This window comes from Nomascus leucogenys, unplaced genomic scaffold (assembly GCF_006542625.1).
Source record: "Nomascus leucogenys isolate Asia unplaced genomic scaffold, Asia_NLE_v1 001234F_46739_qpd_obj, whole genome shotgun sequence".
Taxonomy (NCBI): Eukaryota; Metazoa; Chordata; class Mammalia; order Primates; family Hylobatidae; genus Nomascus; species Nomascus leucogenys.
Genome location: NW_022096747.1, coordinates 22,713 through 41,540, shown reverse-complemented (window position 1 = coordinate 41,540; position 18,828 = coordinate 22,713). Strand labels below are relative to the sequence as shown.

The window sequence follows — 18,828 nt, the reverse complement described above, 5'->3', positions numbered from 1 at the left end:
ACCGGAAGATCGCCTGAGGCCAGGGGTTTGAAGCCAGCTTGGGTAACATAGTGAGACACCCCACCTTCTGTATTAAAATGAGATTTTAATTTTTTTTCTTCAGTTCATCGGTAACAAGACAAAAAAATTAATAAAAAATTAACTTTTTAAAACATTTAAAGTAAAGGAGGGAAGCAGTATGTGGACTCATGGGGCTTGGGTCTGAATCCTACCTAGATCGGCACTGTGAAATGGGGATAATGATCTCCTAGAGCTGCTGAAATAGGAAAATGGAAGAGCAGCAGCTGATGTATTAATATTATCATTATTACTATTACCCACTACCTGACAAGTCATAATTGTGACATGAAGGAGGCTGGACCAGTTGTTTCAACAATTTTTCCGTCTAGAATTCGGCGGTAAGGTCTGAGACAACACCTTCAGCTTAGATCAGCGCCTTCTCTGAACAGCGTTCACCCAAGTAGCCCCGAACCCCAAAACCCCCAAGTCCACGGGCGCCGAGGACGCTGCGAGTCCTGCGCATGCGCAAGGTTGCTCGCTCGCTCGCCGCCTCCCTGGCGAATGGCCTGTTCCATTCTCGAGGGATGCCAGCGGGAGGTGAGGCGGGAGACTTGGAATCCTGGGCCCGGAAGTGAAGGTGCGTCACTAGTATTTCCAGCCTTTCACTCCATGAATAGTACTTTGTGATTATTATACTTCTACCTTGATGATTGCAACAGGCTGCTGGAAAGAGTTTGGTGAACAATCCACTGGGCATCCTCCCCCTTCACCTGCGCACGTTAGGGAGGGCCAGGTACGGAAGCCAGAGGGCTCCGCCCACCGCCACGGGGCCCCGCCCCGCCTCGCCCCGCCGCCCTCAACCCTCAAGTTCTCCAGCCCCGGGCGCCGCCAGGCACTTCCTCCTCCTCTCCGCCCCGCCGGCCGCGGGCGCGGGGGACGTCAGCGCTGCCAGCGTGGAAAGAGCGGCGGGGCGCGGGAGGAGGAAGTAGAGCCCGGGACCGCCGGGCCACCACCGGACGCCTCAGCCATGGACGCGTCCCTGGAGAAGGTCCGTACCGGGAGGGGGCGATGGGGATGGTGCTGCGGCCCGGGGCTCCCGCCTCCGAGGCGACTGTTTCCCAGTCTCGAGCTGCCATTGTGACCCGGACAGGGGGACGCGGGCTGACGGGCCCCGCCTGAGGAGGGCGGCTGGGGCCCGGGCGCGTCACGGGGCCGGGTGTCTCTCGGGTCCCCGTGGGCCGAAGAGGCTGGGCGGGGTTCCGTGGAGGCTGCGAGACGCCCGGAGCCCAGGACTGGGACCGCGGGGCGGTTTTTATATTTTTAGGAGAGACGGGGTTTCACCATGTTGGCTAGGATGGTCTCGATCTCTTGACCTTGTGATCTGCCTGCCTTGGCCTCCCAAAGTGCTGGGATTACAGGCCCAGTTTCTTTTAACTGCCAAACAGGGATGATATAATACTTTTATCTATCTTGTGAGGCGAGGATGAAGATCAAATAAGGTAGTTTGTGTAAAGCACTTAGAACCGAGCTAGCTATTAATAGTAGAGAATCTTGGCAGGTACTACTGATGATTACTGCAGTAGGCCACAAGCTCCATACAGGCAGGGGTCATTTCCGTTTGTTTAGATTTGTATGCAGGGTGCTTGGCACAAGGGTTGTGCTCAGGAAATACTTGTTGGATGAATGAATGAAGTGGAGATAATAGTAATACCATGTTTATAGAATTCCATGAGGATATAAAATAATGCAAGTATGTAAGCTCTTGGTAGAGTGTCTAGCACATAGTAGGTGGTCAATAAATATTCAGTGACTGAATGAGTACAGTGGGGACAATAGTAATACCCGCTCATGAGGTTGTCGTAGGGATATAAGGCAACCCTGTAGTACCTTGTAGAATGCCTAGCACATAGTAGGGGCTCAGAAAATATTTGTTGAATGAATGAGTGAAGTAGGGATGACGTTAACACCAGCTCCTAGGGTTGTTGCGGGGATAGAAGATAAGACAGGTCTATAGCATGTTGTATTGTGGTTGCACATGGTAGACACTCCGTTGATCGAAACTGGAAGAGCTGCCATGAGTTTCTTTCTCCTGGGGATTAGGAGAGGGTCCTTTTGGGGTGCAGAATGGTGTGGAGCTGACGCTAGTCCTCTGGAAGGAAGAGTGAGCAGCTGACTACTTGCTAAGCTCTGACCTGGATGAAAAGTCGAATCGTTCCTTTCTCTCTTCCTCCCAAACCTGTGCTTCTTTCCACTAGAATCCTTGCCCGGAGTCCAGCGCCTCCTTCCTGTCCAGGATCACCTTCTGGTGGATCACAGGGTAAGGCCGGGTCCCCCAGACCTCAGGGAGGTGGTGGGGAATGAATGAATGAATGAATGAACGAAGGAACGAACATGCTCAGCTCCCCCCTCCCCGACTTCTCTCTCCTTTGCTCTTCTGCAGAGTTGTCTTGAATCTGCCTGTGCTGGCCATGTGGTCTCAGAGACACCAACTCTGTCCGGCAGTTCCGTGAACTTGAATGTGATAAACACATGAGCCGTGAGCAGCTTACACCTCTGCAGAAGGCTTTGTCTGGGACAGCCATATGCTGGACTGCTCTTGCTTTAGCTTCAGATTTGGGTTTTTAAAATATTAGGTATAGTTATTATTGACATTGTCCCCCTCCTGTCCCCCACTCCTTAGAAAAATAATACTGCCTCACCATAGGAAGTGTGGGTTAAAAAACCACATGTGCAGATCAGCAGTATAGGAGACATCCAGAGGCAACCAGTATCACCATTTTAGTATGCCTCCTTCTGGTCTTCTTTCTGTTTTTTGAGACGGAGTCTCGCTCTGTCAATCTCAGCTCACTACAGCCTCCACCTCCCAGGTTCAAGCGATTCTCCTGCCTCAGCCTCCCAGGTAACTGGGATTATAGGCATGCACCACCATGCCCGGCTACTTTTTGTATTTTTGGTAGAGGACAGAGTTTGGCATGTTGGCCAGGCTTGTCTTGAAACTCCTGACCACAGGTGATCCACCCGCATCGACCTCCCAAAGTGCCAGGATTACAAGTGTGAGCCACCATGCCCAGCTACCTTCTGGTCCTCTTTTTGTATATCTTTTTCTGCCCATTGTTAACATCTTAGTGGGGATTGTTTGAAGAATCTTTTTTTTGCCCTCTAATATGCATCATCTTTTTTTTTTTTTTTTTTTTTGAGACAGGCTTTCGCTGTGTCACTGAGGCTGGAGTGCAGCGGCACAATTGTAGCTTACTGCAGTCCCAGTCTGCTGGGCTTAGGTGATGCTCCTGCCTCAGCCTCCTGAGTAGCTGGGACTACAGGCGTGTTCCCCCATGCCCAGCAGATTTTTGTACTTTCTGTAGAGGTGGGGTTTCATCATGTTGCCCAGGCTGGTCTCCAGCTTCTGAGCTCAAGTGATCCTCCCGCCTCAGCCTCCCAGAGTGCTGGGATTACAGGCGTGAGCCACCATGCCCGGTCTCATCCTTGTCTTAATGACAAACATTGTTTTAAAAAATTAGATGTTTTAAATAATTCCTTCAAGTTACTATTAAAAAGCATCACTGGGACAGTGCATGCTAATAACATTCATTCTTGTTTTGGAAAATTGTGCTCTAGTTACATAAGAGCATGTCCCGGATTGGAAGGGGATACCTCCAGTTTTTGGGGTAAAGGCATGTAGAGCCTATATGTTAACTTTTTTTTTTTTTGAGATGGAGTCTTGCTCTGTCGTCCAGGGTGGAGTGCAGTGGCAGGATCTCAGCTCACTGCAACCTCCGCCTCCTGGATTCAAGAGATTCTCCTGTCTCAGCCTCCTGAGTAGCTGGATTACAGGGACCTGCCACCATGTCCAGCTAAGTTTTGTATTTTTAGTAGAGATGGGGTTTCACTATGTTGTCCAGGCTGGTCTCAAACTCCTGACCTCAGATGATCCACCCACCTCAGCCTCCCAAGGTGCTGGGATTACAGGTGTGAGCCACTGTGCCAGGCCTTTAACTGTTTAAATGGTTCAGAAAAAGATGATGTGTTTGCATGTGTGTGCATGTCAATGGATACAGAGAGAGAATGATACTGCAGACGTGGCAACGTGTTAACAATGGTGAATTGAGTGAATTCTTAGTATGATTTGAGTAATTTTTCTATAAGTTTGAAATTGTTTTAGAACAAAAGATGAAAGTATTTTACCTTTTATTATAAAAGTGTTTAGTCTGCTGGGCGCGGTGGCTCATGCCTGTAATGTTAGCACTTTCAGAGGCCGAGGTGGATGGATCACCTGAGGTCAGGAGTTCGAGACCAGCCTGGCCTACATGGTGAAACCCTGTCTCCACTAACAATACAAAAATTAGCCGGCAGCACATGCCTGTAATCCCAGCTACTTGGGAGGGTGAGGCAGGAGACTCGTTTGGATCCAGGAGGCAGAGGTTGCAGTGCGCCGAGATGGCACCATTACACTCCAGCCTGGATGGAGTCACATAGAAAGATTAATATAATAAAATTCAATAAGCTCATCACCCAGATTTCATGCTTACTAATGCTTTGTCATGTCAGCCTTTTTTTTTTTTATTTTTTCCTTCAACCTATTTTTTTTTTTTCTTTTTATAGGGTCTGACTCTGTTGCCCAGGCTGGACTGCAGTGACATAATCACAGCTCTCTGCAGCCTCCACCTCCTGGCCTTAGCGGTCCTCCCACCTCAGCCTCCGAGTAGCTGGGACTGCAGGTGCGAGCCATCATGACTGGCTAATTTTTTTATTTTTACTTTTTGTAGAGAGAGTCTCCCTATGTTGCCCAGGCTGGTCTTGAACTCCAGGGCTCACAAAGTCCTCCAACTTCGGCCTCCCAAAGTCCTAGGCAACATAGGGAGACTCTGTCTCTACAAAAATAAAAAATAAAAAAAATTAGCCAGTCATAATGGCTTTCACCCAAAGTCCCAGCTACTCGGGAGGCTGAGGTGGGAGGATTGCTCTAGACTGGGAGCTGGAGGCTGCAGGGAGCTGCAATCGCGCCACTGTACTCCATCCTGGGTGACACAGCGAGACCCTGTCTCCAAATAAATAATGAATGAATAATAAAAAATAAATTAGAGCCATCCTGATATTTTGCTCCTAATCATTTTTTTCCCTAAGTCTTTTGTATGCACCACTAAAAAAAAAAAAAAAAAAAGCCATTTTTCCTGCATGACCCGACAGAATGAGCTGTAATTAGCTTGTAATATGTGCAAATGTGCATCCACATTCTGACTTCCTCAGCTGCGTGGCTGCCTTTGTTTGCAGCAGGAAGCTGTGCTGCAGAGGTGAGCAGCATCAGCAGGTGTGTGAAGTGAGTGAGCCCCGTCCTCCTCCTCCTCCTCTCATTGACTCTCATTGCCTAACCCCCTTGTGTCTTGGCCCTAGGTTGATTGTCCGGGGCTACCGCCAGCCCCTGGAGGGCAGCGACCTCTGGTCCTTAAACAAGGAGGACACGTCGGAACAAGTCGTGCCTGTTTTGGTAAAGAACTGGAAGAAGGAATGTGCCAAGACTAGGAAGTAAGTGTGAGTTTCCTTGTCCTCCAGGATGCCCCAGTCACCTCCTTTCCACTACTGTGGCCTGAATCCAGGATGGGGCCCTGGCAGTGCTGCCTGTTACTAGCTTTGTGGTTCTGGGCAAGATGCCTCACTTCTCCTCCTGGCCTCAGTTTGCTTTTCTGCCAAATGGGGTAGAATCTCACATGTCATTAAGGCAACTGGGTAGAGAAAAGAAGAAAGAAGCTGGGCGCGGTGGCTCTCATGTCTAATCCCAGCACTTTGGGGGCCGAGGCAGGCGGATCACTTGGTCGGGAGTTTGAGACCAGCCTGGCCAACATGGTGAAACCCCGTCTCTACTAAAAATACAAAAATTAGCTAGGTGTGGTGGCAGGCGCCTGTAATCCCAGCTGCTCAGGAGGCTGAGGCAGGAGAATCACTTGAACCCAGGAGGCGGAGGTTGCAGTGAGCTGAGATTTCACCACTGCATACTAGCCTGGGAGACAGAGTGAGACTCCGTATCAAAAAAAAAAAAAGAAGAAAGAAAAATGTTGTCCAAACAGGCAGTTGATGCTGTTTGCCATGGCGCGTGACTATCCCTCCTTGAGTCAGTCTCACTTTTTTCTGTGTCTTTCTGAGCATATGGCATCCTGCATGTTCTTGCTGTTTGAATGTTCTGTCCAACATGCCCAGCTGACCATGTAAATCTGTTTAGCCAAAGAAGCCCCATTTGAAGGTGATTTTGGCTGTACTGGTTTTAGGCTCTACCTGCTATGTAAGGCGTGCCCCACTGCGCCTCCTCTGTCATTTTTTTGGGAATCAGGCCAGTGCCTCCCCTGCACATACCTTAACTCATCAAATCTGAGACGCCATTAGTTGCACGATGCGTTATTATTCTATGTAACAGTAAGAAAGAAAAGCAGCTGCCAATTAAACAAGGACATAAGACGTGTCTGGAGCCCGGACAAGCTGGAACATGAAATTGCAGGTGACGTGGGGGCAGTGGATTGCGGCCATGAGGGTAGTAGAATGGCTGTTTTTGTTCCTGTTGCCTGTTCTGGGTAAGTTTACTACGATAAGCTGTGATGGGGCCAGTGTGGTGCATTGGATTCCCCACAGACCCATTGGCCTTACAGGGAAAAACCCCAGACTGGGGTTCAGTTCCTCATTCTGTTCCGGGGATGTCCAGGATACAGGCCTTCAGTCAGACCCAGATGGTGGGTGGGAATCTGGGACATCCATGGTGCCAGCCACTAGGACATCAGCAGAGGACCTTGTGACTCTGGTCGGAGGCTGTTTGGGTGGTCCAGGTGATGGGAGAAATTGTCTCGTGGGAGGCAGATAGAGCTTGGGCGTCTGTGACTGAGCATTGTAAGGAAACGGCCCATGTCCATGACCCAGTTGAAGGTCTTTGGCAGGCAGAGGTGGGGCCCCTGTTGATTACAGTTCTTCATGGGGACAGAACTAGTAGGATGGATGGATGGATAGATGATAGATTGATAGATGGATGATAGATTGATAGATGATAGATGATAGGTAGATGATAGATGGATAGATAGTTGGTGGATGTATACATGGAGGTAGATGGATAGATGATAGATGGATGATAGATGGAGGATTGATAGATGATGGATGGGTGGATGGAGGATGAGAGGGGATCTACTAGGGAAACTGGATCATGTGATTATGGAGGCTGAGAGGTCCCACACTAGGTCATCTGCAACCTGGAGAACCCAGGAAGCTGGTAGCATGGCTCAGGCCAAGTCCAAAAGTCTCAGACCCAGGGAAGCTGATGGTGGAATTCTCAGTCCACAGTCAAAGGCCTGAGAACCTGGAGTCATTGGGTAAGTCCCAGAGTCCAGAGGCCAGACATCCTGGAGTTCTGATGTTCAAGGGTGGGAGAGGATGACATCCCGGCTGCAGAAGAGAGAGTGCCTGCATTTGCCATTACTCTGACTTTTTGTTGTGTCCGGACCCTCTGCTGATTGGGCGGTGTCACCCACATGGGGTGAGGATGGATCTTCCTTAGTCAGTCCACTCATTCAAACGCCAGTCTCGTCTGGAAACACCCCCACAGACACATCCAGAAATAACACTTTACCAGCCATCTGGGTATCCCTTAACCCAGTCAACTTGACCCCTAACATCACCCATCTCATCTGGATTCCTTCATCCTCACCTGCAGCATCCCCCACTGCTAAGCAGGCCACATTTGTAGCGTGGGCTTCAGCATTCCTCATCCATGCCTCTGCTGATCACCTGGCTCGGCTTCCTTTCATGGAAGAAGGATGCCCACCTTTGTGTCCCCTGGAGCTTGTCAGGAGAGCAGGTTGCTGGAGACACCATGGGAGAGGCCAATATCACAGCCTTGGGAGGAGGACAGAGTTTGAATCAAGAAGCTCCTCCACTGGCCTGGCCCTTAATCCATTGAGCAGATGAAACCGACTGCTGCTTTTGTGCTTAGCGATGTTTAGTCCCTGAAGGGTTCAGAGAGTGGAACAAAAGAGACACACTCTAGTTGGGTGCCATCGACATTCTATATGGGAGACAGGACGTTGGTTGTGAAACATGCATTGATAAGAAGCTTTGGAGAATGATAGTGTTGGGGTGAGATAAAAATGAGGAAATGAGGGTGAGAGTAACCGAGGAAGCTTTTGTGTGTGTGTGTGTGTGTGTGTGTGTGTGTCTTTTCTTTTTTTTTTTTTTTTTTTTTTGAGATGGAGTCTCACTCTGTTACCCAGGCTGGAATACAGTAGTGTGATCTCGGCTCACTGCAACTTCTGCCTCTCGGGTTCAAGCAGTTCTTCTGCCCCGGTCTCCCAAAGTGCTGGGATTACAGGTGCATGCCACCATACCTGACTAATCTTTTGTATTTTTAGTAGAGATGGGGTTTCACCATGTTGGCCAGGCTGGTCTCAAACTTCTGACCTCAAGTGATCCTCCTGCCTCGGCCTCCCAAAGTGCTGGGATTACAGGCATGAGCTACCGCGTCCGGCTGAGGGAGCTGTTTTAGATACAGTGGTCAAAGTTCTACCCAGTGCGGCCATGACCCTTGGTGAGCATGTGCCTGTCCCTCCCTAAGTCTGTCTCTGGCTCTTTCCGAGCCTCTGGCATCCTGAGTGTTACTGCTTTTTGAAGTATTTTTGTTTAACATGCCCAGCTGACCATGTATATCTGTTTTGAGAAGGTCACATTTGAGCAGAGACTTGTATCAGAGGGAGTGAGCCTTGTGTGTATCTGGGGAAGGAAGGGCTTTCCAGGTAGAGGGAGCAGCCAGTGCAAAGGCTCTGAGGATGCTTGTGGTGCATCAGGGGGCTCGTGTGGCTTGAGGAAAGTGAGTGACGGAGAGAAAGGGAGGAGATGAAGCAGGAGAAGGATTTGCAGGGGTCTCCTCTGAGAGTTAGGGTGGGATTCCAGGTGCAGTGAGAACACAGGGGCAGGTTTTCTGCAGGGCAGTGGTGTGACATGAGTTCTATTGTATGTATGTATGTATGTATGTATGTATTTTAGAGACACGGTCTTGCTCTGTTGCCCAGGCTGGATTGCAGTGGCATGATCACAGTTCATTGCAGCCTGAAAATTCCGAGCTCAAGCAATCCTCCCACCTCATCCTCCGGAGTAGCTGGGATTACAGGTGCACACCACCATGCTTGGCTAATTAATTTTATATTTTATATTTATTTTTTCGAGATGGAATTTTGCTCTTGTTGCCTAGGCTGGAGTGCAGTGGCGCTATCTTGGCTCACTGCATCCTCCACCTCCCGGGTTCAAGCAATTTTCCTGCCTCAGCCTCCCAAGTAGCTGGGATTACAGGAATGTACCACCACGCCTGGCTAATTTTGTATTTTTAGTAGAGATGGGGTTTCTCCATGCTGGTCAGGCTGCTCTCAAACTCCTGACCTCAGGTGATCTGCCTGCCTCAGCCTCTTAAAGTGCTGGGATTACAGGTGTGAGCCACTGCGCCTGGCCTTTTTAAATTTTTTTTTTATAGAGACAGGTCTCATTGTGTTGCCCAGGCTGGTCTCCAACTCCTGGCTTCAAGCAGTCCTCCTGCCTCAGCCTCCCAAATAGCTGGGATTACAGGTGTGAGCCACCACACCCAGCTGAGTTCTGGTTTATAACAACCCAGGCTGCCCTGGGGAAGGTGGATATTAGGGACAAGAGTGAAGGCAGGGAGACCAGGGTGGGAACCTCAAGGGCTGTCCATGAAGTCCCTTCATGCCTCACTGGGAGCCTCCATTTTATTTATTTATTTATTTATTTTTGAGACAGGGTGTCACTCTTTTGTCCAGGCTGGAGTGCAGTGGCATGATCTCGGCTCACTGCAACCTCCATCTCCTAGGCTGGAGTGATCCTCCCACCTCAGCCTCCCTAGTAGCTGGGACTACAGGCACACGCCACCACACCTGAGTAATTTTTTTTTTTTTTTGTAGAGATGATGTCTCACCATGTTGCCCAGGCCGTTCTCAAGTTCCGGAGCTCAAGCAGTCCACCTACCTTGGGCTCCCAAAGTGCTGGGATTACAGGCGTGAGCCACTGTGCCTGACTGGAGCTTCCATTTTTCACCCAGAGCATTTTCTGAGAATTCAGTGAGATATATGTCATAAGCTGTGCCCTAGCGCTGAGTAAATGCTGGGCAGGTTTTAGTTGTACAAATTTTATGTATTCATCTGCACACTTTGATCTTGCCAGGGAGGATGTGGTGAGAACTGGGTCTTTGAGCTTGAAAGTGGGCCATTTGAGAAGGGTCTGGCTCTGTTGAGTACCATGGTGTTTAGGGATGCTCAGCATGGGGCCAGGGGATCATTTCCTTGGGACATTGGTAGACGGATCGCTTGCTTTATTCCCAGAGGCGTAAGCCAGATCTGGTACCTGTAACCCCTGTGAACCTGGAGAGAGTGAGAAGGAAAACTCTGTCCTAGGCTGGAATTTCCTGGTGTGGCCCCTTACACCCAGATCCCTTTAGTTAACTAGAGAAAGGAATGCAGCCCGTGCAGCTCTGGGCTGCTGGGTGTCCTAGGCTCGGGGATCAGGTGAGGGATGCCAGGGCAGGGGGGTCTGCGTGGTTTCCTGGATGCTTCTACCACCTCTCTTCACCCCTGAGTCACGTGTGGGTGGGCATGGTGACTCATGCCTGTAATTGCAGTACTTTGGGAGGCCGAGGCAGGAGGCTGTCCTGAGTTGATGAGTTTGAGACCAGCCTGGCCAACATGGTGAATCCCTGTCTGTGCTAAAAATACAAAAATTAGCCGGGTGTGGTGGTGCTTGCCTGTAATCCAGCTACAGGGGGTCTGAGGCATGAGAATTGCTTGAACCTGGGAAGTAGAGGTTGCAATGAGCCAAGACTGTGCCACTGCACTCCAGCCTGGGTGATAGAATGAGACTCCATCTCAAAAAAAAAAAAAAAAAAGGTAGCTGTGAGTAATCTCCCTGCTCTACCTTTGGATTTAAAAACCCAGTGCTTCACTGGTTTGTGTGTAGTGGTTTTATATTCTCTTTTGTGTATGGCCACTCAGAGCTTAGGGCCATTTTGGACTGTGGTTTCTGCTGGCATGAATGTGAAATGCTTCTGTGACTGGAAGAGTTTGGCCATTTTTTGTTTTTTTTTAAGTTAGACATAGTGACCATACCACCAGTCACCCCCTTCCCAGGCAGCCAGCCAACAGAGCTGAGAACATATGTTCATAAAAGGCCGGTAGAGGAATGTTCTTAGCTACTTTGTGATAACCCAAACTGGAGGTAAGCCAGACATCTATTAGCAAGTGAACAGACAGATGCACCAGTTATGTACATCTGCACAACCGAATACTAAGTGATGTACAAGAATGAACTGTTGGCCAGGCACAGTGGCTCATGCCCATAATCTCAGCACTTTGAGGGGCCAAGGCAGGCAGATCACTTGAGGTCAGGAGTTCGAGACCAGCTTGGCTAACATGGTGAAACCCTGTCTCTACTAAAAATATAAAAATTAGCCAGGTGTGTGTGGTGGCGCACGCCTGTAATCCCAGCTACTCGGGAGGCTGAGGCAGGAGAATCGCTTGAACCTGGGAGGCGGAAGTTGCAGTGAGTCAAGATTGCACCATTGCACTCCAGCCTGTGTGATAGAGCAAGACTCCATGTCAAAAAAAAAAAAAAAAAATCCCTGTAAGGTAAAGACTACTTTTTTGGTGACAGCTTTATTGAGATATTCATACACCACATGATTCATGTATGCAGAACATATAGTTCACTGATTTTTAGTGTGTTCATAGAGTTGTGCAGTCATCATCACAGTCAATTTTATTTATTTGCTTTTTAAGACAGAGTCTTGCTCTGGTGCCGAGGCTGAAGTGCAGTGGTACATCCTCGGCTCATTGCAACCTCGTCCTCCTCCTGAGTTCAAGCGATTCTCCTTCCTCACCCTCCCAAGTGGCTGGGATTACAGGCAACCGCCACCATGCCTGGCTAATTTTTTTTATTTTTAGTAGAGACGAGGTTTTGCCATGTTGGTCGGGCTGTTCTCAAACTGCTGACCTCAAGTGATCCACCTGCCTTGGCCTCCCGAAGTCCTGGGATTACAGGCATGAACCACTGCACCAGTCAAAAAAAAAAATCTTTTTTAGAAATAGAGTCTTGCTATGTTGCCCTAGCTGGCTGGACTCTTTTTTTTTTTTTCTTTTTTTTTTTTTGCATTGAGCTATAAATGCCTATCCCTTTGCCTGTCTTGATGTTTTTTTTTTTTTTTTTGAGACCGAGTCTTTTTGCCCAGGCTAGAGTGCAATGGTGTGGTCTCAGCTCACCACAACCTCCACCTCCCGGGTTCAAGCGATTCTCCTGCCTCAGTCTCCCAAGTAGCTGGGATTACAGGTATGCGCCACCATGCCCAGCTAATTTTGTACTTTTAGTAGAGATGAGGTTTCTCCATGTTGGTCAGGCTGGTCTTGAACCTCCCGACCTCAGGTGATCTGCCCACCTGGGCCTCCCATAGTGCTGGGATTACAGGCGTGAGCCACCGCGCCCAGCCTGTTGTTGTTCTTTCTTTTTGAGATGGAGTTTTGCTCTGTCACCCAGGCTGGAGTGCAATGGCGTGATCTCGGCTGATGGCAACCTCCACCTCCCAGGTTCAAGTAATTCTCCTGCCTCAGCCTCCCAAGTAGCTGGGATTACAGGCACCTGCCACCATGCCTGGCTAATTTTTGTATGTTTAGTAGAGATGGGGTTTCACTATGTTGGTCGGGCTGGTCTCAAATTCCTGACCCTAAGTGATCCACCCACCTTGGCCTCCCAAAGTGCTGGGATTACAGGTGTGAACCACCACTCCCGGCCATGATTGTTATTTTGTATTGTTTTGAAATCAGGAAGTGTGAATCCTCCAACTTGGTTCTTATTTTTCACGATTGTTCTGGCTGTTCTGGGTCCTCGAGTTTCCATGTGAATTTTAGAGTTAGCTCATAATTTCTACCTGGCAGCCAGCTGGGCTTTTGATGGGGATTGCCTTGACTCTAGATCAGTTTGGAGCCATCAGTTTTCTAAGTCTTTAACTTATTCAACTCGTTTAATCTTACCTACCTTGGAGGTAGGTCCTACTTTTATCCTCATTTCACAGAGGAGGAAACTGAGGCCCAGAGAGCTTAAGGACCTTGCCTGAAGCCACACAACTGGCCAGTGGCCAAGCCAGACCTTGAGCCGGTGGCTCTAGAGCCCGTGTTTATAACCACTGTGCTGAGCTGCCTCTCTCCCTGGGCTTGTTGTCTTTGACTCTGCCTTCCCTGCAGGGTGACATTCCCTGGCCATGTCCCTGTGGTAGCGGGCTGCGTCTCTGGCAGACCCCACAACGGCTTCACCTCCTTGTGTTCCAGGCAGCCGGTGAAGGTCGTGTACTCCTCCAAGGATCCTGCCCAGCCGAAAGAGAGTTCCAAGGTGGATGCGAATGAGGAGGTGGAGGCTTTGATTGTCAAGTCCCCACAGGAGTGGAACCCCTCCCTGTCTAAGGTGTTATACAAGACCTTTGGGCCCTACTTCCTCATGAGCCTCTTCTTGAAGGCCATCCACCACCTGATGATGTTTTCCGGGCGGCAGATCTTAAAGTAAGACCCCTTCCCTCCCAGGTGGGCTCCATTTTCCCTCCTTGGATTTGATCTTTCATTTGCATCAGTCATAACCCTGGGGTCATGCTGTGTCCTGAAGTGGGCTCATAGCCAGATGTCTCCATTTTTACTTTAGCTTTTTTGAAAATAATAGAGACAGGGTCTTGCTTTGTTGGTCAGGCTGGTCTCGAGCTCCTGACTTCAGGCGATCCTCCTGCCTCGGCCTCCCAAAGTGCTGGGATTGCAGATGTGAGCCACGGTCACTGCCTAGCTTTGCTTTATGCTTTACTTAATTACCATATTAGTGAAGACCACTTCGTTTGCAAGTAACAGAAACCCACTAGGCTCCCCTGAAACCCAAATGGGGAGGATATGGCACTGTCTTGGGAAACCAAGAGCAAGGAAATGCCAGGAGATCTCACGAAAAAACTGCAATCAGGGTTGGGCGCAGTGGCTCTTGCCTGTAATCCCAGCACTTTGGGAGGCCTAGGTAGGAAGATCACCTGAGGTCAGGAGGTCAAGACCAGCCTGGCCAACATGGCAAAACCATCTGCTAAAAATACAAAAATTAGCTGGGCATGGTGGCGCACGCCTGTAATCCCAGCTACTCAGGAGGCTGAGGCATAAGAATTGCTTGAACCCAGGAGGCAGAGGTTACAGCAAGCTAAGATCACATCACTGAACTCCAGCCTTGGCGACAGAGCAAGACTTTGTCTCAAAAAAAAAAAAAAAAAAGCAAAGAATAAAACAAACAAACAACAACAAAAACTGCAACCAGGAACCGGGGAGTCAGAAAGGAGGTTGGTTCTCTCCTTCCTGGCTCTCTGCTGCTCTGTGACTCGGGGGCTACACATTCATTCTCTTTCTTCCTCCCTACCTCTTTACCTCGTGTTCCCTATGCAATTCCTTTGGGTGACTTGCTGGTGATGAGATAGAGCTAGAGCAATTAGTGCACAACCCCAAGGCAGAGGCCTCTTTTATGAGCAGTTTGGGCCACCTGCACAGCCAGATCACCACTGTGGACTTGTTTTTCCGTCTATGAAATTGAAGTGATAGTGTCTAGCTCGTCTGGCTCAGGAGAAAGTTGCAGTGCCAACACTGAAGCTCTTTTCCCTGCTCCCATGTGTCACAAGGCATTCCAGGCCCTCTCTTTGCTCCTTTGCAGGTTGCTCATCAAGTTTGTGAATGACACGAAGGCCCCAGACTGGCAGGGCTACTTCTACACCGTGCTGCTGTTCATCACTGCCTGCCTGCAGACCCTCGTGCTGCACCAGTACTTCCACATCTGCTTCGTCAGTGGCATGAGGATCAAGACCGCTGTCATTGGGGCTGTCTGTCGGAAGGTAGGGGGCGCTGTGCCATTGGCACGTGGCCCGACTTCCACATCCCCTCCTGCAGCCCTGGGTTACTCTGGGGCCAGCGTGGGGATTTCCGGCCCAGCTTCTGGAGCAGTAGGATGAGGGTAGCTTCCGTGACCTTAGGTGGCCGGGACAGTGCACATCAGGCATTTACGTTAGGAAAGCGGATTTCAAGGGTTGACGTGTAGATGTCGTTATGTATCAGCTGTGGGTAATTGAGTTTCTTAGCTGGATCGGTGGCCCTTGATGTGGGGAAATCCAAGTTTGGATCCTCATTCTGCTGTTAACATTCTGTGTTTCAGCTTGTTGTCACTTATTTTTTTTTTTTCGTTTTTTTGAGGCCAAGTGTCACTCTCCCCCAGACTGGAGTGCAGTGGCATGATCTCGGCTCACTGCAACTTCCGCCTCCTGAGTTCAAGCGATTCTTCTGCCTCAGCCTCCTGAGTAGCTGGGACTACAGGCGCCTGCCACCATGACCGGCTAATTTTTGTATTTTTAGTAGAGACACGGTTTCACCATGTTAGCCAGGCTGATCTTGAACTGCTGACCTCAGGTGATCCGCCTGCCTCAGCCTCCCAAAGTGCTGGGATTTCAGGCATGAGCCACCACGCCCAGCCTGTTGTCACTCTTCATTTGAACTGAGCAGGTGGCACATTCCTTGCATGATAAGAGTATGTAGCAGGCATTTGTGTACATCCAATTTCAAAGGAACCAAATTACCTTCTTGATCCCTATACATTATTTTTTTTTTGTCTTGAGGTCAAGGAAACTGCTTGGCTCCTAGGTTAGGAAGAGATAGTCTTTCAGGTACTTGATGGACTAGAGGAGTGATTCTCAGGCCTGTCTGTGAATTAGATTCACCTGGGGAACTTAAAACTGATGCAGGCCAGGCACTGTAGCTCCTTCCTGTAATCCCAGCAGTTTGGGAGACCAAGGTGGGGGAGTCATTTGAGGCCGGACTTTCAATACCAGCCTGGTGAATATAGCAAGACCCTGGCTGTGCAGAAAATAAAAGAAAAATTAGCCTGGTATGGTGGTGTGCACCTGTAGTTCCATCTACTCAGGAGGTTGAGTTAAAAGAATCACTTGAGCCCCGGAGTTGGAGGCTGCAGTGAGTCCTGATAGCATCCTTGCATTCCGGCCTGTGTGACAGAATGAGACCCTGTCTCAAAAAACAAAAAAACTTCCTGACACCTAGGTTGCGCCAGACCAGTGAAATTGAGCTTGCTGAGGTTGCACCCAGGTGTCATCGTTTTTATTTTTTATTTATTTTTATTTTTTGCAATAGGTTCTCGCTCTGTCACCCAGGCTGGAGTGCAGTGGCACGATCTTGGCTCACTGCAGCCTCCACCTCCCGGGCTCAAACGATCCTGCCACCTGAGCCCCCCACGTAGCTGGGACCAGAGGCATGCGCCACCACGCCTGCTAATGTCTTAGTGTTTTTAAAACTCACCAGAGGATAGTGTGCAACCGTGTTTGAGGGCTAAGGAGATTTGCCCCCACCAGGGCATGTTTGGCAATATCTGGGGGCATTTTTGGTTGTCCCAACTGGGGGTGAGGGCATGTAGTGGGTCGAGGCCAGGGATGCTGCTAAACATCCTACAGTGCACAAGACAGCCCCCCAAAGAATTATCCGGCCCCAGATGTCAAGAATGCCAAGGCTTAGAGACCCTGGCCCAGACCCTTGGTCCTTCAGTGGGATCTGAGACCAGCAGCATTGGCACAGCCTGGAAGCGTAGAAATGCAGAATCCCAGGCCACACCCCAGACCTGCAGAATCCGAAACAACTCCCACCGAACCACTCTCCCCAAAAAACCCAGCCGCATGTGTGCACATTAAAGCATGCGAAGCCCTGGTTTCGAGGACACCTAGGGTCCCTTGCCAATTGATGAGTTCAAGGTTGCGAGGCAGTGAGCACCGTGGATAAGAATGTGGGCTTTGAGATGACACAGGCGTCCCGGACAGACAGATAGGTCGGGAGGGGAGGAGCAGAGATCTGCGGCATATCTGCCCCTGAGAGTCTCTTTCCTCTCCGTGGGTCTGGAGGGAGAGTCAGGCCTCTTCACCTGCCACACTCACCCACCTTCCCTCTCCTTTGTCCCACAGGCCCTGGTGATCACCAATTCAGCCAGAAAATCCTCCACGGTCGGGGAGATCGTCAACCTCATGTCTGTGGACGCTCAGAGGTTCATGGACTTGGCCAGTACATTAACATGATCTGGTCAGCCCCCCTGCAAGTCATCCTTGCTCTCTACCTCCTGTGGCTGGTGTGTGTTTGACGCCGTTTCCCTTTGCATGCAGGGAGGAACTTCTACGTGTGGGCAGTGGGCTGAGGGAGTGGGTGTTGATGGTAATGGCATGTATAGCTCCCTGGCAGTTCCGGCTGTCGTTCATATTTTATTTTCCAGCCTGTTAACCAGTTCCTCGGTATTTTGTTCCTTTCCTGAATTGTCAGGTTGATATTCTCCTTGGTGGCATGGCGTTTTCATTTTCTCTTTCCTTGACAGTGTCAGTAATTAATTACCCTACAACGGACACATCATATTTCTCCCCTTGAATCCTCCTAAACACTAACCAGACTCACTTATTCACTAGTCCCTAATTATAGTGGTCAAGATTCTCTCAATTGCAAAGGATATAAATCTATCTTAAAGTAGCCTAAGTGTCTGGGTGTGGTGGCTCACGCCTGTAATCCCAGCACTTTGGGAGGCCAAGGCAGGTGGATCACCTGAGGTCAGGAGTTCGAGACCAGCCTCAATGTGGAGAAACCCCATCTCTACTAAAAATACAAAATGAGCTGGGCATGGTGGTGCTTGCCTGTAATCCCAGCTACTCGGGAGGCTGAGGCAGGAAATTTGCTTGAACCTGGGAGGCAGAGGTTGTGGTGAGCCAAGATCGGGCCATTGCACTCCAAGCCTGGGCAACCCAGAGCGAAACTCCATCTCAAAAAGAAAAAACAAAAACAAAAGTAGCCTAAGTAAATAAAGGGAACTTTGGGACTGCCTGTATCTCAGAAATCTGGGGACTAGCTTCAGGCGTGGATTGATCCAGGAGATCAGGCATGTTGTCAGTACTCAGTTTCACTCACTCTTTCATCATTTCCTAGCCCTGTTCTCTGAGTTGTCATCATTCTCAGTGGTTCTTCCCCACATGGCTCCGTAGCTTTGGGCTGATAGCATCCTGACAGATAAAGGTGCCAGAGAAAAGACAAGGCATAATTTCTCTGCACAGCCAGAGTCAGTCTCAGAGAGCAATCTGATTGGCCTGGCTTGGTCCTATTCACACCCCAAACCAATCACTATGGCCCAGGAGGCAGAGTTCTCTGATTGGCCAGCCTGGGTCACATGTCCTCTCCCATGGCAGAAGGCATGTGATTGACAGCCCTTCCATGTGGAGAGGGAGAGTTCCCAAAATAAAATGATGATAAGCAAAGAGGCTCATAGCACAACACATGCCTTGTGCTTTGCTACCTCTGGATCTCTGCCAGGTGCCTTTCCTTCCTTCGTCCTAATTGATGAAAGCCTGCTCATCCCCCAAGGCTGTAACAAACCTACTTCCATTGATTTCCCCTCCCCTCTCAATTAGATGGACTTCTTCTTCTGTTGAATTTTGAATCCCAATAACTTTAGTATAGGAACTCATCTAATAATACTTTCTGAAATAGTTTTTTTTTGTTTTGTTTTTGTTTTGACATGGAGTCGCACTCTGTTGCCCAGGCTGGAGTGCGTGTGCCATCTCGGCTCGCTGCAACGTCTGCCGCCCAGGTTCAAGCAATTCTCCTGCCTCAGTCTCCCGAGTAACTGGGACTACAGGCTTACGCCACCACACCCACTAATTTTTTTTTTTTTTTTTGTATTTTTAGTAGAGACGGTGTTTGACCATGTTGGCTAGGCTGATCTTGAACTCCT

General features: G+C 49.5%; 1 protein-coding gene across 1 annotated transcript in view; it reads left to right on the top strand.

The window, feature by feature from the left end:
- Window positions 1–449: 449 nt before the first annotated feature.
- LOC100590031 (multidrug resistance-associated protein 1-like) overlaps window positions 450–18,828 on the top strand; it is a gene marked incomplete at both ends in the record, with an annotated part of 39,851 nt that continues 21,472 nt past the window's right edge. Inside the window, 8 exon segments of the mRNA XM_030808816.1 lie at window positions 450–597; window positions 784–1,048; window positions 2,256–2,317; window positions 5,389–5,520; window positions 13,335–13,562; window positions 14,728–14,905; window positions 17,027–17,120; window positions 17,123–17,187. Of these exon segments, the coding sequence (XP_030664676.1) occupies window positions 450–597; window positions 784–1,048; window positions 2,256–2,317; window positions 5,389–5,520; window positions 13,335–13,562; window positions 14,728–14,905; window positions 17,027–17,120; window positions 17,123–17,187 (1,172 nt within the window).